The following is a 23669-nucleotide window of genomic DNA, read 5'->3' as shown; positions in this document are numbered from 1 at the left end:
TGCAGTGTATTATAATATTTAACAATATAATTTATTTATTAATTTGCAAACGGAGTTTTATTGATAAATAATAATCGATAATAAATAATGTTTAGTTTTTTTTTTAATTTGTCCACCATTGAATATTAATCTACAAAATGAAGATCCTTTTGAATTGATGTAGTCGAGTCAATACGAGTTGGATGACGTATTTGTGCATGGGTTTATCAATTATAAGTATAGAACCTTCCATAACAAAGTTATGTATATGTATAATATTTATATTTTATATTAATATTTAATTACAATTTTAAAACTACAACAATTTCTTATTTGTATTTTTGAAGAGCATTACGTGTGTAATGTGTACGGTTCACGTGATATTGGGGACCGTTCAAGTATTACGTAAAGAATTTGAGGGGCGGGGGGGGGGGGCCTGTTGTAAAACCATGCGGGGCGGGGATTGAATTAGGCGTTATTGATAATATTATTTTCGACTTTCCAGTACTTTACACCACATAATGGTAAGTTTTAGGTATAAAGAGTCACTGAGGGTGGTTACGAAACGTTTAACTATTGGATACGGAAAACGTTACGGTGCGTTTCATGGGGGAGGGGGGGTCAAGAATCTCCGCTCCCTTACACACAAAATAATACTATCTTATTATATACGCCTTTTTAGCTAGAGTAGGCAGAGACGACAGGTCTCTCTCGCTTTATCCATATGTACTATGCATGATCGTTGCTTTTGGGATACCTTTGACTTCTTTCTCCATCCGGGATTTGGTACAGGTACGTAAGGCACCTATCCTCATCAGGCACGGTTGCCTTGTATATTCTACTCGTCAAAAATAAACGGATAAAAAAGCGAATATAGGTCGATTTGTCAACAGCTTTTCAGGTATTAATCAATAGGACTACTTTTACTGAAATTTATTGACGTTGTGTACAGCTTCTGTTTAAGGGCCTATACGGTCGCCAAACTCCAAAAAAGCACATTGTTTCTTTCCAGTTTATGTCATCGCTTCTTGAAGTAGAGAAAATGCAAAAAATATATGACGGAGTTGAGTAGTTTATGTATCCATTTTGAAAGATCGATACACGATTTAAATAACTTCGCTCCATAGAAAAACAATTCTAAACATAGCCAATTTTTTACACTTTGAATTCATGTTATGCCGAAAATGTATATAGAACATGATTTTGAAATTTACACGATATATTGTATCGCAAGCCAAGTACTCCATTTCAGAAAAAACATTGATGAAATTATATTAATTGAATGTTTTACATAACCAATTGTTTTTACGGGCCGGCGCGCCTCAGTGCTCCAGCTCTCCATTGCGTACCGCAGTCCACCCCGAGACACTGACACAGAAATTCGCGCTGGTATAGGGCCTTAATAAACATCGAATATGTTGCTATGATACTGAATGTTTCAATGTTTATTGATTATACCACTACCTGGCTCATCCTCGTACACATCGGTTTCAATTAAAAAATGTTGTCGAGAAGAGAGAAACTATATCAGCAACCATGGAAAGATAGGAGGTTTCAGGATCACAGGTCTAAGGTAATCTATTAAATTGCATTGATAAAACAGTGTATGTAGTACACTTGTTTGTGTTTACTGGATTGAAAGAGGAGACTTAAAAATGCGTTTATCAAATAATCGTGTTCTGTACACGATTATTTGTTAAAATTGTAAAACAAGCCACTCGTTTTAATGGGTTTACAACAAACTAACAAAATAGTTTCATATACTGAAAGATATTTACGGTTGTTTTAATCGAATAAAAGTATAGTTTATTTTGATTTGTGACACGCATATATTCATAACAACATACATATTATTACAATTTGTAAAGGATTGTTATGGGGCCTGTATAAGGTACAGAGGATGGGAAAAGTATGAGATAAAGCATTCAAAACTACAGTCTGGTCAAGACAAATAAAACATCTTTGTAAATAAACAACTTTGTCAAACGACATAGTCATAGTAGTCATTTAAAAATGTTGCATGTTTATGCTATTAATAGGTGAAATCAGCGTTGCCAGCCATAGATGACAGAGCTCCAGCGTCTCGCCCACATGTTGTCACTAAACTGAAGAAGGTCCAAAGAGAAATGGACCGCAAGACGAAAATACAAAATGAGAATTTCAGTCTCCTTCAGCGGCTCAGCGCCATAATGAAAGTGAACCGACTGGATAATCACTGGACTAAACCGTTGCCGGAGTAAGCTTTTCTTTAGTGTCTCCTAATTCAAATATCTATTGTACTTTTTCAATGTGTTGCTAAATAAGTATTTGGCCATTACTTGGATTTAGGGTTGCCTGGAAGAGATCGCTTAGTAGGGATAAGCCCGCCCGTTGCAGCGTTTTTGTTATTATTATTATTTAATTTTTGTGCTAAATAAATACGATTACATATAGACTGCTTGGTTTAGTAGTTAGCATGTTTAACTATTCATGTGTTCGGAAAAAAATCAAGTAGCCCTAACTTTGGCCTGCCAACATATAGAAAGTACTCTAGTATGGAAAAGTGTCTTGTGTAAATAGCCAGTCTTGACAGAACAATCATCTTTCTTTGAGAGAATATAGTATTATTATCTTTGCAGTTTCCAGCACAAAGTGGGCCAATTTTATGATGTGAATTCGCTTAACACGAGATTAGCTTCAAGATACACTGATTCAGTACAGGAGTCTCAGCATAGCGGGGTTAAATGCTACGCATGCGAGCTAAACAAGATGGTGGGTGACTAAAAAAAATATAGACGTACTTATGTATTCATAATTGTGAAATTTATTTGTTTTTAGTACTTTTTTATAATATGGAAGGTGTTAAAATGTAATATTTAGAAAGTTTGAAATCACTGGTAGATAGTACCGGTGACCACAACGCTGGAGCTTTCCTCGCTTAACGAATAAGTATCGCAATACAGCTAGGAAATGTTGCCAGCGTTAAAAGTAAACTGCCATAGGGATTAAACTCTTAAAATTTGTTTTAATTATGTTTATTATTACGAAAGTAGGTTATGCAAATTCTAAATACAAATTAAACGTATGTTAATCATTATTTTATATTAAAAATTCCAAATGAAAAAACATATTTTTTTGTCTATGAAAAGACCACAAGATGTACAAACCTTCTTCGAAAACTTCTCTTAAGGGTTTTCGACTGTTTTAAAAGCAATTTTTAAATTTAATATTTTCAGTACTTTAAAATATACGAAAACTAATCCACACACTTTGTTACAGAAAACCAGCACATTCCGCGACTCACTACCTTCCATATACTAATCAATAAAACACTTAATAATTGGACAGAATTTATTTTAATATAGTTACAAATGAGTTCATTCCGAACATAATCACGTGTCCCACCTGATTAAAGTCGAAACATAAATACTATGTTATCAAAAGCAATGTGTAAGCGGAGTACACTAGATGTCCGGACTTACTTAACTATGTCGTCCGTCCTAGGGGCTAAAGACGTGAGAATTTTCTTCAATTTTGGAGACCTTATTAAATAGACAGCATTAGAATTTAGACTGAAAACAGCTAACTTCTCAAGAATAAAAAAAAATTACACAATGTAAAGTTTATTTAAATAACATTTAAGACAACATAAATTCGATAGACCTTAGGTCTTAGTGTTAAAGATCCGTCCCCAATAATAAAAAAAACATTACGTTTTTTTTTAAACAGAAAAAACAGATTTATTAGATAAAACAATAAAAATCTCAAATGCATTTTGCACTTTGTAATACACAAATTGGATCTCACAAATTTAGCCCGATGAAAAGATGAAAAAAAAAAATCCTCAAACATCACAATACAGTCTGTATCACAACGAAGCCACAGCACCGATAGTCAAATTTAATAATTAAAACCGCGAATTTTACAACGAACACGGTGCTAAGGCCTTTTTGCTCGACGCGTGAACCGACGAACGATCAAAATTAACATTCGCTCGTCGATCCACCTAAAGCACACACCGACTCGATTCGCATAACAATCACTATACATTATTAAACATATCAATAACAGCATTCAAAAGGGAGAGGGTCTCTCGAAGTATGTCGGGACCAATTCATTGAATCCCATTTGAACGGAGTTATTCGCCCCGCCTCGGGGTATGGGACGTCGATGTGTGCGGTTGTGGGGCGTGGGGCTAAGTCTAGAAGCGGAAGCCGTCTTGGGGACCGCTGGGCGCCGGCTCGAACTGGAAAGACTGTTCCGCCGTTGGAGGAACGAGGGTCGCGTCTTCTTCCTGTAAATTTATTAATTTCCCAATAAGGACACGATTTCGTTATCCGGTCTGTGCCGAATGGAAATCTTCATTGGGAATTCAGCACTATCTAGAGTTATACAAAATTGTTGTTACTTAGGATGACATGTTCAATACAATAGTTCAGTTTCTAATACTTGAGCATTAAGGGCGGATTCGATTTTCTTATTTGGTGATTACGTCAACTGTCAAGTAAGTAAGCAGATTCACTGTAATTTATTCCTAGACAGTCAGCAACCAAAGCAAAGCTCTCAAAAATAATAACGTATTAATTTTTTTGTAGGAATTTTCGTAGTGCATTTAATTTACAAAAATAGACAATGTGTGTGTAATATACGTAAAAAAGTAAACAATTACTCATGACGTAATCAATGGAGAAAATCTATTAATACATTTTTAAATGATTTTTGGTAATTTTGTCGAATTACGGCTCCAAACTGTTTTCTACATATTTTCATCACTCGACATTTGTGTACCATGGATGTCTAATCATTACATACGCTTTCACAAACCGAAAGTACTTGCGAAAGAAAAAAAGATTCTTCCCAAGATTGGTACGCGAAGCCATTGAAATAAAAAAAACGACAGCCGAAAATTATCAAACACCTGGGCTCCAATAATATACAAATTAAAACCCCAAGACAAACAATCAGCGAAAACAGAGGACACCGTGAGTCATGTCTACAAAAACCCGCCATATTTTAGTCGATACCAACTTCGGAGAAATAAATACAGATAATACAACTTTCTGTACACGCGAAACGTCGGAAAAATTTAAAATTATGTAAAATAATTATAACTTTATATATAATACATAGCTTCAATCCGGTGAAATGGTGTTTACTTTAAATAGTCCTCCAAAAAACCCCACCACAGTATGTGCAAGCCATTATAGCCAAAATAGCCAACTACAACTATACTATTTATAACACAACAATTGATTTGTCTTAAAATTGGTACGGACATAGAATCTTAGAACTTTTTATCATTTAAGTGAATTCGGTAATATTTCAGATCATTTAAAATAAGATTTATTTATTTATTTCCTTATGTTTGTGTATATGTGATGTTTTAAATTTTGTATTTAAGATGTACGTCTGTCGGGTCCTCTAGTGAGTCATAATTCCTTTAGTTTAGTCAGTTATATAATACTATTTATTTATTATTTTACAACCAACCACACCCTTTATAGATACGGATGGACATTTTGCTCTGAACGCCTAACAGCTCTCAACACATCTGCTCATAGTCTAACTGACTGATTGCAAGATAAATTTATTCAAAAAAAAAAAAAAAATTTCCCAAGAAACAATGGTAAAAAAAAATACATTGCCAGCAAATCTTTAAAGTTACCTTTAATACTTCGAAGTAGACCGTTCAGATTATCAAGTTGTAAAGAACATAAATGATTGCTAAGTTGGAGATACAGAAGCCCTATTAAATTATAGATTTATTTTATGAATAAGATTTCGAGTAATGGAGGTTTTGAGTTTGATTGAGGGTAGGAGTAAAAACATATTTTGGAGGTTGTCGACTTAAAACAGTTTTACAGCACATATTTTATCAGACTTACCTCGTCAGCAAAGTACTGCTCGATGATATCATACGCCATCTTGTAAATCTCCACCTTCTCATGAGACTGCAGTTCCTCAATCTTGTCGATACCTCCGCATTCCTCAATCATGTTGGCCACTTGTTCTGCACTGTCTCCAGCCATCTTCAGCATGTTAGAGAGACCGTCTAGTACCACCTATGGATTTACGAATATTATAATTTTTTACTTAAACAAGCATGGTTACCAAATAATTTTCTGCAGATATAGCCGTGTTGGCTTCAGCGTGCGACTCTCATCCCTGAGGTCTTAGGTTCGATCCCCGGCTATGCATCAATGGACTTTCTTTATGTGCGCATTTAACATTCGCTCGAACGGTGAAGGAAATCATCGTGAGAAAACCGGCCTTAATCCCCAAAAGTCGACGGCGTGTGTCAGGCACTGGAGGCTGATCACCTACTTGCTACTACTAGTTTACTAAACATATTCTATAATCTGAGGTCCGGACCTGAAGAGGTTGTAGTGCGACTGATAAAAAAAGCCATAACAAGTGTGAAAATCCCAAAATTTTTCAGCAAATAATTTATTACTGAACAAAGATTACACTAGGCTATTAGAACACATTCTTTGCATTAAAAATTTGCTTGAGCGGTGAAGGAAGACATTGAAGACACACACACTTAGACACAAAAACTCAGCAGTATGTGTCAGGCACAGGAGGCTGTACACCTACCTGCCTATTAGATAGACAAATGATCACGAAACAGATTCAGACATCTGAGGCACAGGTTGTAGCCCTAAAAAGGTTGTAGCACTACTGATTAGAACTCAGAAATATAGTTAAAAGTACTTAGGTGGAGAACAATTTTGACTTTGACTTGATAATTTAGTATAAAAATACTCACATTAATAACTTGTGTGTCCTTGCACGAGAGCAGATTGCACAGAGGGGGTATAACTCCACACTGGATTAGAGTAGCTACTTGTTCCTTAGTGCCACTGATACATAAGTTGGAAACTGCCCAAGCCGCCTCCTTTTGTGTCTGGAATTCACCCTTGCTGAGGTTTTCCACGATCTTGGGTAGGAGACCAGCGTCAATAACCGCCTGTACTTGTTGTTTATTACCAGCCGTTATGTTTGACAAGAACCACACCGCTTCTTTGCAGATCTTTTCTTTCTGTAATGATATAGATTTATATGAGAAACATAAATGGACATTCTGTAAGTATTTATTATGCCAATGAATAAAATTATTATTTAATATACATTACAGTAATTTCATTTACCGACTAATTTTTTTTCTTCATATGAAGTAGATCACTGTCAAACTATAATGATGTAGGTGTTGACCATTCATAAAAATACTACTGCAACTAAAACACCACAACAGTTGTTTTCCTGACTCTACTAAGCCCTATGAAACACTAAATTTTTTAATACTGTAGCATTAATAATATTTTCTAAGTCTATAAGAAATATTATATTATTTACATAAATGAAACAAGAAGTTAGGTTTTAAATAAACCTTCTGTTTACATTATATATGTTTGTATGGACATTAAAACCATACCAGTATTATTGAAATACATGACAACTCAAGACATCTGAATATAATGAATATGATACGATACAATAGAGGTGATATCAAAACATCTTTATCCCAGTATTTATATGTAGCATGTGTTAAACAAAAAATCTGATTGAAAATAAATATTGGATATATGCCAGTAGACAGTTTTTATATCTTTTAATAGTATGCCATATATTTGTTTAGTTGGTTTGTACGTGATTGTATTAGTGATATCATTATTTTAAGACAGAAAGGTAAAATGAAATTCCACAAATTGATTATGTAAACTATGACAAATCACCAAAAATATAAATAAGAAACATATATTAATTACACATCTAGGCATTGAAAGCCAAGAGATAAAACAATGGGATTGGTATGTAAACAAAAAACAAACCTTTCTCAATGAAGTGTCAAGAACACTGAAAACTCTTCAATTACACAGGCATTATCAACATTTTAGAATTGTATTTTTTTTACCTGATGCGAGAGCAAGGCTGGGAAGTGTGACAATGCATCACAGTTAAGAACAACTTGAGTTTGTTCATCTGTGCCTGTTACAATGTTGCCCACAGCCCTTAAAGCTGCTGTCTGGCACTTCACCTCCTTGTGTGAGAGAAGAGGGATTAGTTTGGGCACAATACCCGAGTCTATAACCATCTGGATCTGATCATTGCCCCCATCAGTTAAATAGCTAATAGCCCATACTGTGTCTACAAGAATCTGAAAAGCAAAGAAATATTTGTTATTTATATATATAGTTTGCTAACAGTACCATTTGGTTAAGGAAATTTAATATCTTTAATGAATGTGATGAAATTTATAATATTAAATAATTTAACAATGTATCTAATATAACATGCATATCATCGAAATAATAATACAGAGTACTGGATTGCTTAAATTTTTAAGAGGAAAATTGAAAAATAATGAAACCTCCAAAATAAATAAACTTTTGAAACTTTCTTAAAGTATGGTTTCCTTAAAAGTTTATTAATAATAATGCTAAAGAATTTCTATGTATTGCTGATTTGTAATTTAGATAACCAACTCATGCTTTAAAAATTCTCTCAACCAAGTAGAAACAATAAATTCAATTAATAGATAAGATAAACAAGTCACTGAACTTACGTTGATGTCACTATGGGTGATGAGTACATTAAGAGCAGGTAAAATTTCTTGGATAGTCTTGATTGGTGGTGGGGGATCCTTACTTCTGCACAGGTTCACAATAACCCATGTCACATTACGCAGAAATGATATAGGTATCTCAGGCTTAATGAAACTCAATAAAGGTTTGACAACTCCCAATTCAACAACAAAATCTCGTAGAATAGGCCCATCGCCAATAATATTACCAAGAGCCCAGACAGCTTGCTCACACACATTCTCATGAGGTGACATAAGTAATTGCAAGAACCATGGCACTGCTCCAGCATGAACCACTTTATTAGTTTGCGCAGATGTTCCCGACGCAATATTCGTAAGAGCCCAAGCTGCTTCGAATTGCAGGGTAGGGTTGTCTGCTCTAGATAAGCAGACAACAAGAATGGGGAGAATTCCAGTGCTGATTAATTCATCTATAGGTGGATTTTTGTCGGAAGAGAGTAGTTTTCTACATTGCTGCACGGCTGAAAGCTGCACTTCAGGATTCTCTGCGTTTGCCGCATTCATAACTAGCTCCCGAAGATCTGTAGAGGCCAACGTCCTCTCGATCTCATCTTCGTCTGTTGAGTCACTGATGGGTACATTACGACGTTTTTGAAGCGATTCTTCTCTTTTATTTTTTCTGAGCTCGACTGTCACTTCGTTTCGTCGTCTGCGCATTTCCTACAAAGCACCAACAAACAAAAATGACCAATATATTAAACATCTGATTTTATTTAAAAATAACATTATGGTGTTACAAATTGTGAAATTAGACACTTTATTACTTACGTCGACATCTTTGCCTGTGTTCTTGAAAACATGCATGCGGTTTTTCGCTGGATCCGTCGCCATTTTAATGTGGTTGTCGTTCGACTGAGATTTAAGATTCGTACACAAGAAACCAAGATATTAACTTAAAATAAAGTTCAACAAAACTAATAACACATATTTTAATAACACTTTTGCGTATGCTGAATCATTAACCTCTTCACAAATCACAGAATATTCTACAAATTGAAAATTGTCCGTTTCCTCCCTCCTTCCTTGAATTCTTTTTCTGTTTTTAGCCATAGACAATATAAACTTTGATAAAATTTTATAATCTATGATATTGACAAATAGGTTAGGGTAGGTGTACACTAAGTTGTAGTGAAAATAAAGAAATAAGAATAATTAATGACAAGTTTAATATTACAGAATTATTTATCACTACTATATTATAATTGACAAATTATTTAATAAACGCCTAGTTTTTATTAATTATTGAATTTGTCTTTTCTTTAGGACAACCATTGTCCACTTTGACAAAGTTGTGGCCCTATATAATAAACAGATCATAATAGGTTTTTGTTGTATATGATAAGGTAAACCTGTGAGTCTAGCTTGACATGAGATGAGCACTATTATTAATAAATAAAGTAACGGACTATAGGAACCTAATATTGCTAAAAACAATTACATATAATCTAATGACGTATAAGAACACAGAGTTCCACACAAAGCATGATATGTTTACTGGATTAGTTACAAGGTGGCGCTAAAGATAGTATAAATCTTCCTGCTTCGAGCTTACTGCGTTTGTGCAACTAGCGAAAACGATCAATAACAGTAGCATTCGGGTAGTAAAGCGTTTCACTGAAGTTGATAGTATTGTATTAAGAAGTGAAAATAAAAGCTAAGACATGACGGTGTTTACTAAACCATTGGATATTTGTGAAAAACCTATAATTATAAATACACCTTATGTCCAAGGAAGTAGTCGCAGCGAGGTATGTACCTATTTCTTATCGATTGCTCTTAATATTTGACTTTATACTTTGTATTGATTTTTTAATTAAAAAAAAGTATTAGTTAGTACCTTTATGTTAAATTTAATCGACAACAAATTAATTGTTTAAAACACGTAGTCAGAGAGTTATTCATAATTCCATAATTATTAAAAAAACTTTTAATTACCGTAATCTACCCTCCCATTATTTAAATTAATCTGTCTACTATTTCGTGTCAAATGACAGATATTCATAGGCTATAAAAGAGTGAAAAAATATAGCTGTGGTATTCCACATTTTAAGCAGTCAAATATTTTTTTAGTATTCTACCCTCGCATTATGATAATACATCGTATGATCTGTTTTTAAAACTCTAAGGGTTTTATTTATTTAAATGGGCTCTAATATACGTCTTACGTACTTTTGCAGTCCCGAGTGGACCTACCTGAGCAGGATTTTTACCCTCACCCTACGCAAACTGTAAAGGCATTGATGTATCTTTTGATGTCGGTGATTGTGCTTCTCGCTTTGGGAGTGACTTCAATCATTGTGATGCTTCGGCAGTATAAGTCTGGCTACAACAACTACCAGGCCTTCTGCCACATTCCTGTGCCAAGAGATTTCACTGAGGTATGTATTTGTTTGTATTATAAAATTAGGCGATTTTAAACTAGCTAAAGAGAAAATAATATTTCCCATACAAATGGGAAATTACAAAGAGTCACCAACATTATAAAGATTTGTATTTTAGAAGAAAGTGTATGTTTTTATTAAATTATACATTTATCCACTCCCACATATCGTGCTATATGAATAAGTAATTGAATAATGACCATCAATTGTACTGGTATGACGTCTAATTTCCACGGTCGAATCAATCTGTCTTCGTGTAATTTTTTTAATTTTTACTGTTGCGATTAATATACCAAACCAAAATATATCGTAATAGAATTATTTTGTTTACGTATTGAACTAACGGGTACGGTATGGCATGCAAATCGTAAAATATTTTATGAAGTTTTCACAAAATGACATATTTAAATTGTAAATTTTAATACCACCAAACCAATTGTTACTAAGTGAACTTTACTACGCAAAACTATACTTAGTATCATAATAATAAATCGTTTATCTCCAAAGAAAGAGAGAAAATATTAATTGATATAAAAATACCGCACAATCAGCCATAAAAAATAGGTCATATTAATTAATTATCATAATGTCATAATAATAAGTTAGATTATTCATAATTGTTGTCAAACTTATGGTCTTAATACTCCCGCTACAAAGGCAAATTTTTGAAGGCCTTTAAAAATTTAAATGTATCATCAAAACATATAGTTATAACAGATACCTAGCGCCGCCCGGTAGTAGCTAAATGTGCAGCCTAGATATTGATTACATGCGCGATGCAATAGCCGGACCATGGGAACTGGGAAACGTTTAACGTCAAACGTACAGTACATTCTCAGTATTCGAATGAGTAGGTTGTCAAGGTCTTCAAAAAATCATATTCTATTTTTAAAAGTAATCTTATAGGAACACATTATATAAGAAAACACTTATACACAAAACAGATTAGGTAAACAAAATATGGGAAATAGAGAACATAAGTTCGCAAACGAGAGTTCGACAATATAACCTATACAATAATTATGGCTAATAAGTAATATTATGTTAACTTAATTTGTACAATACTAGTGAATTATATGTTCATTAACAGTCTTAGTGTTCTATAATGTTTTGAAACTATGTTCGTGTGTCTGAGACCCTAGAGACCCTGAGATACACTTGGTTTATTAACTTAAAAGGTTTAGTTCTCTTTAGGCGTCTTATTTCTGTTGTGTCAAGAAGTTGGATTGCCTCAGGATTCACATGGCTATGCATGTTTTGTTGAGCAGCAGTGGCTTAGTGGCTCCAGTATACGACTCTCATCCCTGAAGTCGTAGTTTCGATCTCTGGCTATGCACCAATGGAATTTCTTTCTATGTGCGCATTTAACATTCGCTCGAACGGTGAAGGAAAACATCGCGAGAAAACCGGCTTGACATAGGGAAAAAAATTCGACAGCGTACGTCAGGCACAGGAGGCTGATCACCTACTTGCCAATTAGATTAACAAATGATCATGAAACTGATACAGAAATCTGAGGCCACAATCATTGGCGAATTACGCCGATAATTCGTTATGAAGGCGTTTGGAATGATTGTGAATATCTTGTCGCATAAGGGGAAAAAAGGGGTATGACAGCAAATAATAAGTACATAATTATAATTTCTTAGCCTACGGTTTTGGGAAAAATACCCGAAAATAGTCAGTGCCGCTACCACCTTTCGTGGGTCTATGCCTAAGGCATTTTTTATAAGCAAGCACAGTTTGTCAAATGTCATAGGTTGGGTTTAAGACGCACCAGTTCCTTCGCCAGTTCGAAGTAATTTAGCAAGAAACATCTCTTGGTGCACAGCGGAGATATGAAACTGAGTTGAAAGTTGCTTAAGCTAGTAGAACTTTGTATGTTGGATATGAAATATGTTATTTTTGAACTCGGACGGAGTAAACATATCATGCGCAGAGTAGCGTGGATTTAACAGTGAAGGCATAATAATGCTAAATGGGTCAATCGCCGCAGTTTGCATTTGTTTCTTCGACAATCTATGTATAAAGGCTACCTTTGGTGTCTGATACATGCGATATATGTATCATTCTTGTCTATTTTGCATATAAAACAAATACTTTTTCGATCGCTGTTAATTGTTAAATCTATAAAATTGCCATATGACCTACCAAAAACAATTATTTTTATCTCTGGTCTCAATTGTTGGCATACATTTTTTTTTACCAGCCAGCACTTACTGAATCAAGCAGGTTACATATTAAAATAAAAAAATATTATGATCACGCTTTTTATTCTGTTTGAATTAATATTGTGTTAATTTTTCTGCAAAGCTTAATAAAGTTTTTAATGTATGTATATTGATGTTTTATTTACTAAAAAGTTTTATTCATTTGTTATTTAATTAATTTTATTTATATATACATTTGGTGTCTGACACATGAGATGGCTCCTAAGGGTTGAGACATGCCGGTTTTCTTACGATGTTTGCCGTCACCATACAGCCTTTTCAGTAATTGCTGTGATTCGAACGCACGACGATAAGGGTTGCGGTTAGGCCACTGAATAGGATTCCTGTAATTTGACGATACTTGTTCGTTTATTGGTTATGTTTGAGATGAGGTTTTGGCTTCAGTGGTGAGCGGACCATTGTTATATTCATATCAAGTGGTCGGTTCTGTGCCAATTTGGCAACGAGAGTTAAGGAATAGGGAGCGCACCTGTGTTTACTCACTGTTTCCGCGTAGACGGCTGGTAATTAACCACAAAAGTGTCTACTCATAATAAAGATTATTTATATTACTATATAATTAAAAAAATCTATTTTAGAGGATGTCAGATGGCCACTACCGCGCCCTACCCGTTACTTGGTCATCCAAGCCAATGCTCCAAATTATCAGCACCATCGACGAACCAGAGAGTGATGATATCATGGATATGCTGAACGAGGAGCTGGATATTGGAGATTCTGTGGAGAAGATCGCGGTTGTTGACAATGGACGCCGAGTTGACTTCATCCATGACTTTAGTGACAATGTTACTGGTAGGCAATTTTTTTAATAGTTTAAATACCCTTAGCACCAGTAATTGTATACATAAGAGAAAATATATTAATCATTTACATTGCTAATTGAAATTGCCTTTTTGTAGCTTTCGATTATTCCAAATTAAATATTTTTTTTAAATAATTGAATTTATGAAATGCATATTTAATAGTAGTGTGTTTATGAACGGTGTTTCCAAATTTGAATAATTTTTAAAACAATTGAATTCTTGAAATACATATTTAACAGTAGTGTATTTCTGAACGGTGTTTCCAAATTTGAATAATTTGTAAGACAATTGAATTTATGAAATACATATTTAATAGTAGTGTGTTTATGAACGGTGTTTCCAAATTTGAATAAGTTTTAAAACAATTGAATTCATGAAATACATATTTAACAGTAGTGTGTTTCTGAACGGTGTTTCCAAATTTGAATAGTTCTGATATGTAAAAATTAATCGTTGTTAATATCTTATTGCAGGTATTGTTGATGCTGAGCGTTGTTTCGTGATGGACCTGGAGCCTGAAATCGTTATGCCCCCAGACCTATTCGTAGCTGGACTCACAGCTCGAGATCAATTTGACGTGTCTAAGGTACAATCGCTGTACATAGTAGCCTAGAATTTTTGTAAATAATAATAATACTAATCGAGAGCCCTTAGGTATTGAGAGTGTCCATGGGCAGCGGTATTACTTAACATCATGTGCATCCTCCTGCCCCTTTATTGTTTTTTATTTGACGGAACTATCTGTAATATCCTAAATAAGAACGTAATTTAATTAGCTTATACAATAGGTAATAATTAAATTAGATCATATTCTAAAGAACTTGAATTATAACAGAAATTACGGTCACAGGTTCGCACCCATTTGCGTGCTGCTTTGCCTGCTATCGTAGACCTCGCTAAGACTGCAAAGAAGATGGCCGAAACCTGCTTCGCTAGACCTGCCTACCGTCTTTATCGCGACGATAACATCAGTAAGTATCAGTAGATAGCAGGACAGTTGAGGTCGTAGGTTCGAAACTCTGCTGTGCACCACTGGACTTGTCTATCATACGATAAAGGAATGTTTTCATTTTTTCCACAATGTTTTGCAAGGCACAAAAATCGAGTGTGTGTCGGGAGTAGAAGGCTGATCAATTATTTGTTTATTAGAAAAAATCTAATTATCACGAAACAGATACAAAAATCCAAGGCTCAACCTAAAAGGTTGCATATTTCAAATTTGTTATAAAAAGGTTCAGGTTTTATGTTTTCGTGTTTTGTTTATATGTATAGTCTGGTCATAAGTTCTGTTACAAATGACATAATATTATATTCTTAGTCTAAATACTGTATTAAAAAGTATTTCATTGTTTTAGTATTCAGTAACTGTAAAAATAGGACATAAGGAAATCGTAAAATTTCACCTTGAGAATCGCCACGATTATTAAAAAACCACTAATCAATACAACGTATAACATTTTATGTTCTGTAGATTCAAACTTTCGTTTCAGTTGAGAAGCGTTCAACAGCCCAGCCTCATGATTACATCCAGTTCTCCGGGAAGCACGTTCAGGAGATCAAGATTGATAACATCGCAGAAATACTCAAATACGAGGAGAATCTTAAGAAGAATTAATCGCTTTTAGTTTTCTAAAGTAGTGTTTGAAATAATCTTTGGTCACTTCATGAGTTTGTTTTAGTCATTGTTAACAGTGCCCCAAATGTCCTACAGGATTCGCTTGCGGCACTATACAATTTGACAATAAATTCATAATAGTTGTCACTTGACAGTTATTGATGGAGGGAATTTCATAGTTCTAATTTCAAATAATTGCGTATATAGAACCAATTATTTGGAGATAATTAATTGCGCAAGGAAGGCACAGTTTAAAAATAATGCGACACAATTTCTATTAGTTGCACTAAAGCGTAGGCTGGATATAATAAAAAAATAAATGTATAACGGAAGCCAAGATTATAGTAGGTAATTTTAATGTTAGAATAGGTTTATCCTTGAATCTCAGTGTTAAAGTGGACCCTTATCCTATATTATAAAACAATATTATTTTAGAATTATATTTTGATGTTGAGTAAGACTCAAATAATTATAACTTCAGTAAGTATAATATTTTTTCCATAAACAACATAATATCTTCAGCCAAAATTTAATAACCCTATAAAATCGCGAAATCACTAAAAAATTTTACGTCAGGATAATAAAACCGGCCACCATTTTCATGTTTTAAGCACAAACAAATCATGTATATAATAATTAGAAATTAAGTTCTAGTCTTGATTTTTAAGCCAAAAATAGCATTGTGGTAATATAATTTAGTCAGTATTCAATTTATCGAAAGTACTAAGATATTTAAGACACGAACGTAGCCCGCTGTTGTCTAAAATAGCTTATCTTACATTAATAAAATATCTTTTCGATCGGTGTAAATTTTATACACCTGTGTGACACCTGCCAAAAAAGATTATTTTTATCTCTGGTCCCAATTGTTGTCATAGATTTATTTGTTTTTAACCAGCCAGCACTAAAATGTATCAAGCGGTTACATATTAAAATATAAAATTTATTGTCGTCACGCTTTTTATACTGTGTTTTATTTAATATTATGTTAATTTTTATGCAAAGCAAATATTAATAAAGTTTAAATGTATGTATATTGATGTTTTATTTACTAAAAAGTTTAAAACATTTGGTATTTTAATTTACTTTATACTATTATATATTAGGTATTTAAAATGTACAGTTTCTTGTTTATTCTATTAGTAACTTAATTTTATGGCTTTTACGATAAATAAAGAATCGTTCTAAAGTTCAGCTATGAATATGTTTCGTATAATAAGACGCCAAGGCCATTCACAGCAGTCTTCAAGATGTGCTGGTGGAGGTGAAATGTGACTTCAAAGAAACCTAAATATTCCTACATATCGGGTTAAGGTTTACCCGGACTTTGTAAATACCGTTAAGTCCGATCTGAGTCCAAAACAATTGAATAATATTGCAAAAATTGGCAAACAATATTGCTTATATTACCTTGGTGACATCTAGGAAAAAATGTAAAGCATTTTGTTAACGTAATTTTTTACTAATATCCGAGATTTCTTTTATTTGGTCTAGATGGCGGTTTCAAGCAATTTTTTTTATTGCAAAACTGTATTCAATGGTATCATTGTTTCTGAACTTTATTTTGATTTAGCTATTTCCTATTCATTAAAGTCAATTTTTATATTACATGAACTTGAAATGAAACTTCTTAGATTTTTTATTATCTATTACTTTTTTTATTTACATTCCGCCGGGGAAATTTAAAGGTGACGCGGGGAGTGTGTTTGTTGGTCAGGTTCGGTAACAGTTTAACCTATATATATATATAGTATATATATATATATATATATATATATATATATAGTATATACTACGAAAAGAAAATATATATAGAGTGGGGCGGTACAAAGTACTGCTTCCAAAAGAAATTGAATCAAGCATCTTGGAAAATTTTCGCAACATCACGATAATATATTATTTTGAAATTCGAATATTCAGTGGAAAATATCAAAGAGTATTCATTCATGCAGCAACAATGCTGCCAACATGCATTCACTCATGCAGCAACAATGCTGCCAACATGAATGTTCGTCAGTACGTGGGCTTTCTGCAAAATTTATATGGAATCGTGGAAGAAAGAACGTAGTATATTCACGAAGTTTTGGGTGTACAATGACGAAACTCAACCAACAAAATTTATGTCAGACACAGAGAAAGTACCATAATAGACGCGGCAAATCGCGCCGTATTTGATTTTTCCTTTTGCGAATGAAATGTCTATTCATTGACACTTCAATACACTCGTTATTCAATTGTTTCAGTTTGGATGACAAATACCACTAATTGGCTTATTAGTAATTACGGAAAAGTCTATAATTGTTTCATGGAACACAATAACACATAAATGTTACTATCTTATAACCAAGTCGGGATTTTCTTATAATTCAAGATTTAAGATTAACAACGAATTTTATACAACTAAAACTATAAGCTTAGAATATGTGGGAAAAAAATTTAATGGGTATTTCATAACGTATTTGCGTGACTCCATAAATAACAAAGTCCTTTCTTTTTCGTGTGTTCGTATGGTCTCTGTGTGTAGGTTGAAATTGCTGGGCAGCTTGTGCTGTGTATGAGAATGTTTTATGTAGATACTGTCCTGTGTCTCCTTCTCAGTCGTATTCTTCATTACTGAAGGTATCACTGAAGGGTGATTGTTCTTCATCTCTTCACCTTGTTCGATCTGTAGCTTCTCTAAACGCTGTTACAGGGAGACCGTGAGAATCGTGACTTCATCCAGCGGGTTGGCGATCTGCTAATTTTTGATTTGTAATTTTTATGAGCATTGTAGAATAGATTCATGTGTCATGGAGAGTGTACAGAGGAGTTGTTTCAAGAAAAGAACATACTAATTCTTGAAAGGCCGGCAACGCACTTGCGAGGCGTGCTAAACATCAGCCCGTTTGCCTTACAAAAAAACATGTATTGCAAAATTCACCTTAAACTATACGATGTATTAACAAATAATTAGTAATAACGAATGCAAAGCAGTAAGTGTTGACTACGTCAATAACATATTGGAATTGACATAAAGGAGTTTTGCTTAGCGATGGTCCTAAATCCCTTTGACTTTACTTACACTAACAGCAATTCAGTAAGTTCATTGAGATTCAAATTTATAGTTCTTAAGGGCTAAGAATTTATTGAGTACATGATAAGGCGTAGCCTTATTTAGCCTTATTCTCTCGTCTCGATAATTTATATTTAAAGTAAAATACAGGAAAAGTATATAAAATGGAATGCAGCAAGAATACCTGTCTCAGCAATTCAATAAGAATTTTTATCACGAACCGCAAGACTGTTTCATAATATTCAACAATTTTTCATTTTAAATTTAATTAATGTTCTTCTTCATTTAAAGATTTTACCTCGTAAATTTCAGTTCTAATTAGAACATTCCTTTTACCATATGTGTTTCATTGATAACAATAATTCCGTTTCTATACTTCGTCGAAGACCCTATATTTGTAATGTTTTCACACAAAAACTACAGGACCGATTTCAAACATTAGAGACATAGACTATAACATTTAAAAAAAAAAGCAAATCCCTAACAAAAATGCATATAGAACGTGTAAAAAAAAATATCCATAAAAACCCTGTCTTCGCGTGCACTGTGAAAACTACTGATCATAGAACAAAAAAAGGTTGTACATTATTATAGAATGTATCAAATACTTTGCTGCTACAAAGCACAATTACGTCAAAGGGATACACTACATAGGGAAGTTCTGTGACACTGAAGTTCTACAAATAAATATCTTCTGTTATATCATAGAAGAAAGTTTTCCGTTTCTATGTTTTTTTTAAATTTATATTAATCAAGCTAAAAATTATTTCATTACCTACTTGAAATCAAGAATTTTTTAATACCTATAGAATATTATTACAATTACTAATTAAACATTCTGCGTAAATAATGTTAAAAGTTTTAAAATGTATTAGAAATATATTCGTTGTAAAGTAAAATCTGTATATTGACTATGAATATAAGTGTGTATCTAATAATCTGAAAGGAAGTAATTAAAAGCTAAGAAAACTATGAAAAATAAAACTTGTATGATGACAAAATTATATCTACAGTCCGACTTAGTAGACTTTCCACTTTCGCGAACGTTGTTTTTGTCAATAATTTTATCACTTATTAGTATTGTAATAAATAATGAATCATGTGGAATATATGAATGCAATAATATTTGCTGTTTTTCATACGAGGTACGTATATGGAGTACGTATAATTCATATGGAGTATAATTGAATTCATAGCAAAGGTTCTCTCTTATTCTACGCATCTTACAGCTTAGTTCATTATGCAAAGTTAGTAACCAAATTCAAGCATACAAAAAGGAACTTATTAAGTAATGCTAAGTCAGTCCTGATTTTCAAAGCAGGGTTCCCAAGTTTGATTAAAATAGTTCGTAACTTGTGTCAAAGCTTGTATGACACGAATCAAGGTTACACAGTTTGTTCGCGGTTTTTCTGCTCATTTATTGAATACGAGTTTCTCGTTATTTTCTTTGAGTAGAATATTGTATCACAATATATTATAAACAAAATTTTAAAGAGCAGATATATATATTTGTATTCGAAAAAAAATAAACGACAGGACGCCACCTGAAACCTGGGAGCGATAAAGGGATACCGGGGAAGGGCTGGAAAATGGTGGCGAGGATGAGAGACAAGTGGCTGAATTTGCCACTTGGAGGAGGCCATCACTCTGTTGGTGCAAATGTCAAACATGACATGGGCTTAATGGATCGCTGGATCGACAAAATGGGTGAGTATCTGTTGTAAATCCAGCGGGCGGAAAGAGACCCACAGAGTGCTGGCGGCTGGCTTGTGGCTGGCGGCCAGCGGAGTTAGTGTGGAGAGTAGTTACATGGTAAAAAGGTTTCTACGTGGTTCTTATTTTCCTTTTAGTATTCAAACCAACTGGAGAATCCTACAATTCTCCGACGTTAAACCATGTCATACACATTCGTAAATTAAAACATCTTTACGTTGAATAGGTAACATTATCGGTAATCGATATAACGTTAATTTCTTGCGGTAATTCGCGTAATAATGTGAAAAGCCGCTCAGACCGCGTTCAAATTATGACAACGCGTAATTAAACAATGATTACTATGCCTCCTAGTTTATTATGAAGTTATAGAGAGTATAGAGTGGATTAAAAGAACGTAATAAATTATTATTACTGGTCCCGAATGACCGAGTTCTCACTGTAGAAAATAATGTAAGTAATTTTCGTATGACGCGTACCAACAACGCCTACCGAGGGATCCAACACGGCTGTGGGGGCGACTGCATATTGCCACGATGTATATAAAAATTAATAGTTACATCGCTATGATTTTTTTTATCACCTTCTCAAAAGTTACAGATCACTGCCGTCTGCTTTCAATGGGAAGATAATTAAATTTTTAAAGGCAAGGTAAAATTTGGGAGGATTTAGATCATTTTCTCAATAATTATAAATATCTTAACTGTACTTATTATGACTATAAATGTGACAATTCCATCCGTTTTTATAGGGCTGTTTTATGCGGTTTTTTATTTGCAAATATTAAATCAATTTATTTATTATTATTATAATAATAATTATATTACTGATACATTTATGGGTGGATGGGAAGTTGTAAGCAAGGCTTATACGTTGAACAACGTTAGGATATGTTAAAAAAACTTTTCAGTAAAATTCGCAACTTCGAAAAATAAAAAAAAATACAACAATACAACACTTTACGTGTTTTGTTTTAAAAATAATCGACCACGAGATACGATTTTGAATAATAGTTCGATTTAACTATGTATTTTTAATAATTATTTAATTATATATCTTTGTAAGAGTTAATTTTTAAATAAATCAACGAGGTACTTTCCTCTGGCTTCGAGAAGGTTCTCATCTTTTCTTTCTTTCGCGTATTATTCTGTCCTTGTCTTAAACCTATAAAGTTCACTCTTGAATATTCATTACTCAAAGGGGTATAACCAGTCCTGAAAACGCCTGAAAAAAATATACTTGACTACACTTGTTCTGAAACTGCCCGAAAATTTGTTTCAGCCTCCTGAAAACGAGGGATTGAGTCACATTTCAGCATGCTGAATACAATAATATTTTACACAAAATTCAAATAAATATTTAACAAAAGAAATGTGTCTAACTTTAATCACGAATTCACTTATAAAAATCTATAGATATTCAATATACATTTTGTTACGAAGAGTTTCGTATTAAGATATGCAAATAAGTTGTTATCTCTCGGTGTGTCTCGTTTATATTGTATTGGAGATGCGAAGATAGTGATTCATGATCATTAGTTGCTAAGTATAGTACGTGATTGGAATTTCATGATAAGGATTAAGAAACAGTTTTACTTGGAATCTAAAATATATAAATGTCCTGTTTAATCCTAAAACTAACTCAAAAACGGTTTTTGGAAGCCTATCATACAACTCTGGAGGAGTAACATTCTATTTTCAAAATTTTAAACGAATTATGAATGGGAATGTGCCTTTAGTGATCTTTGTGGTAATTAAAGCCTTCTACAAACTATATCCTGGAAATCCCATCACGTAACTCTTTCTTTCGTGGCGTATATTTAAGGTCTCTGCAGTCAGGCCATGTAATTCACTTCCCGTCCCTATTCGGTCAACTTTATGACTTCTTTTAAGTATTTACAAGCATCACCTATCCATATCGTAACTTTTGTATTAACTGATCTGAAATTATCGTGAGTTTTACCTTTATTATTGACCCTTTCACTGTTTATATGTTTTAATTGATTTGTTCCATTAGTTTTGTCTATATAATTTCATGTCGTATGTAGTTTTGTATTTGCGCTGACCTTTTTTTTCTAACAGTGGTTGCCTTTAAGGGATCGTTTGAAAGGCCGCTCGTCGCCCTCCATGTTTATTTTTTTGTACCGTATTTACATTCAACGTATATACGTTCAAGTGTTAATAAATAAATAAATTTAACAAAGAGTAAATCTTAACGTCAGATGAGCCTACTAAGCGTTATAAAAAAAACTAATTGTGGCTGCAAAACCAGACAAGGCTTACATGGGCTACCGGAATCATTTTAGGTTCAATTTATATAAAAATGTTTTAGATTGTTTCGAATTTTTACACGTTGCATTAGTTGACAAGAATCATAATTCATGTCTAGTAGTAATTTATAATGAAGTAGTTATATAAAACGAAATTATGAACGCCGTTTTGAAACTTGAACGTTGCACGAGTGCTCTAGCACAATTATTATAGTTGTAGTACTTTACAATACCCATTAGGCAACTATCTCGGTTAGGAAGTTTGAACTTAGCAATAGAATATTATGGAGAATTCTCCTTCTCGATACCAGTGTCAAGTTTTAATTTACATTAGTAGTTCCACAGGGATATCCTGAATAGTCAAATTGCAATTGAATTTGTCAATTGTTACGAGTAATAATAATTTCATACATTTAAGTCATGTAACGGGTTAGCAACCCTTCGGCTGTCTAAGCAATGTGCTTAGACAGCCTTCTAAAGGACTCTCTTCTGGTGAATTGCATCACGTAAATGTCAGATGCACATCATCACAGGTCTTCGTTCAAACTGCTTGACCGGTTGTATGTAAATTTTGGTCTGATCGTAAAGTATTTTTTTTGTTTCATGACAAGTTTATATTTTCTTTTTAGACATGTACCTAAGATTTAACTATAAAAATATGTACAAGTCTTTACTCTTCTACTACAAACCATTTAATGGTGGTATTAGTAATGTAATCTTGCACCACCAGTTGGTATTTAACTGGTCTGGCCATAAATACTGTTACATAAAAACTTTTCCTATATTTATTTTTAATTATTTTAAATTTGGAACACGTATATTATTTTAAAAACTTCTACGATTAAGCGCTATTTCACATATTTTTTCGTTTTTATTATCAAATTACTTTTCAGGATTGGGTCATAAAAGAAATCAATCGATGGATCGAAACACCTTCTGTCGCGATACGCAGATGAAGATCACAAAAAAATATCCTTTTATCGCACAAAAAAATTCACGATTGAAGAATACAATAAGCAAAACGATAAGGTTACTGACAATT

The 23669-nt window shown here is 33.3% G+C and overlaps 2 protein-coding genes across 2 annotated transcripts; one reads left to right on the top strand and one right to left on the bottom strand.

The window, feature by feature from the left end:
• Positions 1-3295: 3295 nt before the first annotated feature.
• Positions 3296-9613, bottom strand: LOC123707067 (importin subunit alpha-3). Its single transcript, XM_045656844.1, has 6 exons — positions 9332-9613; positions 8525-9223; positions 7874-8116; positions 6728-7000; positions 5844-6020; positions 3296-4252 (listed from the first exon to the last, which is right to left on the bottom strand). Exons 1-6 carry the CDS (start codon positions 9392-9394, stop codon positions 4160-4162), a joined length of 1548 nt encoding a protein of 515 aa, XP_045512800.1. The 5' UTR covers positions 9395-9613; the 3' UTR covers positions 3296-4159.
• A 453-nt stretch (positions 9614-10066) lies between these two features.
• On the top strand, positions 10067-16593 carry LOC123707558. Its single transcript, XM_045657689.1, has 6 exons — positions 10067-10311; positions 10741-10941; positions 13754-13967; positions 14452-14564; positions 14829-14949; positions 15469-16593. Exons 1-6 carry the CDS (start codon positions 10225-10227, stop codon positions 15591-15593), a joined length of 861 nt encoding a protein of 286 aa, XP_045513645.1. The 5' UTR covers positions 10067-10224; the 3' UTR covers positions 15594-16593.
• Positions 16594-23669: the final 7076 nt, after the last annotated feature.

Source organism: Pieris brassicae, chromosome 3 (assembly GCF_905147105.1).
Source record: "Pieris brassicae chromosome 3, ilPieBrab1.1, whole genome shotgun sequence".
Lineage (NCBI taxonomy): Eukaryota > Metazoa > Arthropoda > Insecta > Lepidoptera > Pieridae > Pieris > Pieris brassicae.
The sequence above is the reverse complement of the archived record's forward strand: the minus strand, read 5'-3'. Positions and strand labels throughout refer to the sequence as shown.

Bases quoted from the DNA above. Each gene is read 5' to 3' on its own strand.
- LOC123707067 (XM_045656844.1), bottom strand. From the start codon at position 9,394: ATGGCGACGGATCCAGCGAAAAACCGCATGCATGTTTTCAAGAACACA. The intron at 9,224-9,331 runs GTAAGTAATAAA...GGTGCTTTGTAG, and splicing joins ACACAGGCAAAGATGTCGAC to GAAATGCGCAGACGACGAAA. The intron at 4,253-5,843 runs GTAAGTCTGATA...ATAAATTTACAG, and splicing joins AGCAGTACTTTGCTGACGAG to GAAGAAGACGCGACCCTCGT.
- LOC123707558 (XM_045657689.1), top strand. From the start codon at position 10,225: ATGACGGTGTTTACTAAACCATTGGATATTTGTGAAAAACCTATAATT. The intron at 10,942-13,753 runs GTATGTATTTGT...AATCTATTTTAG, and splicing joins TGCCAAGAGATTTCACTGAG to AGGATGTCAGATGGCCACTA. The intron at 14,950-15,468 runs GTAAGTATCAGT...CTTTCGTTTCAG, and splicing joins TTATCGCGACGATAACATCA to TTGAGAAGCGTTCAACAGCC.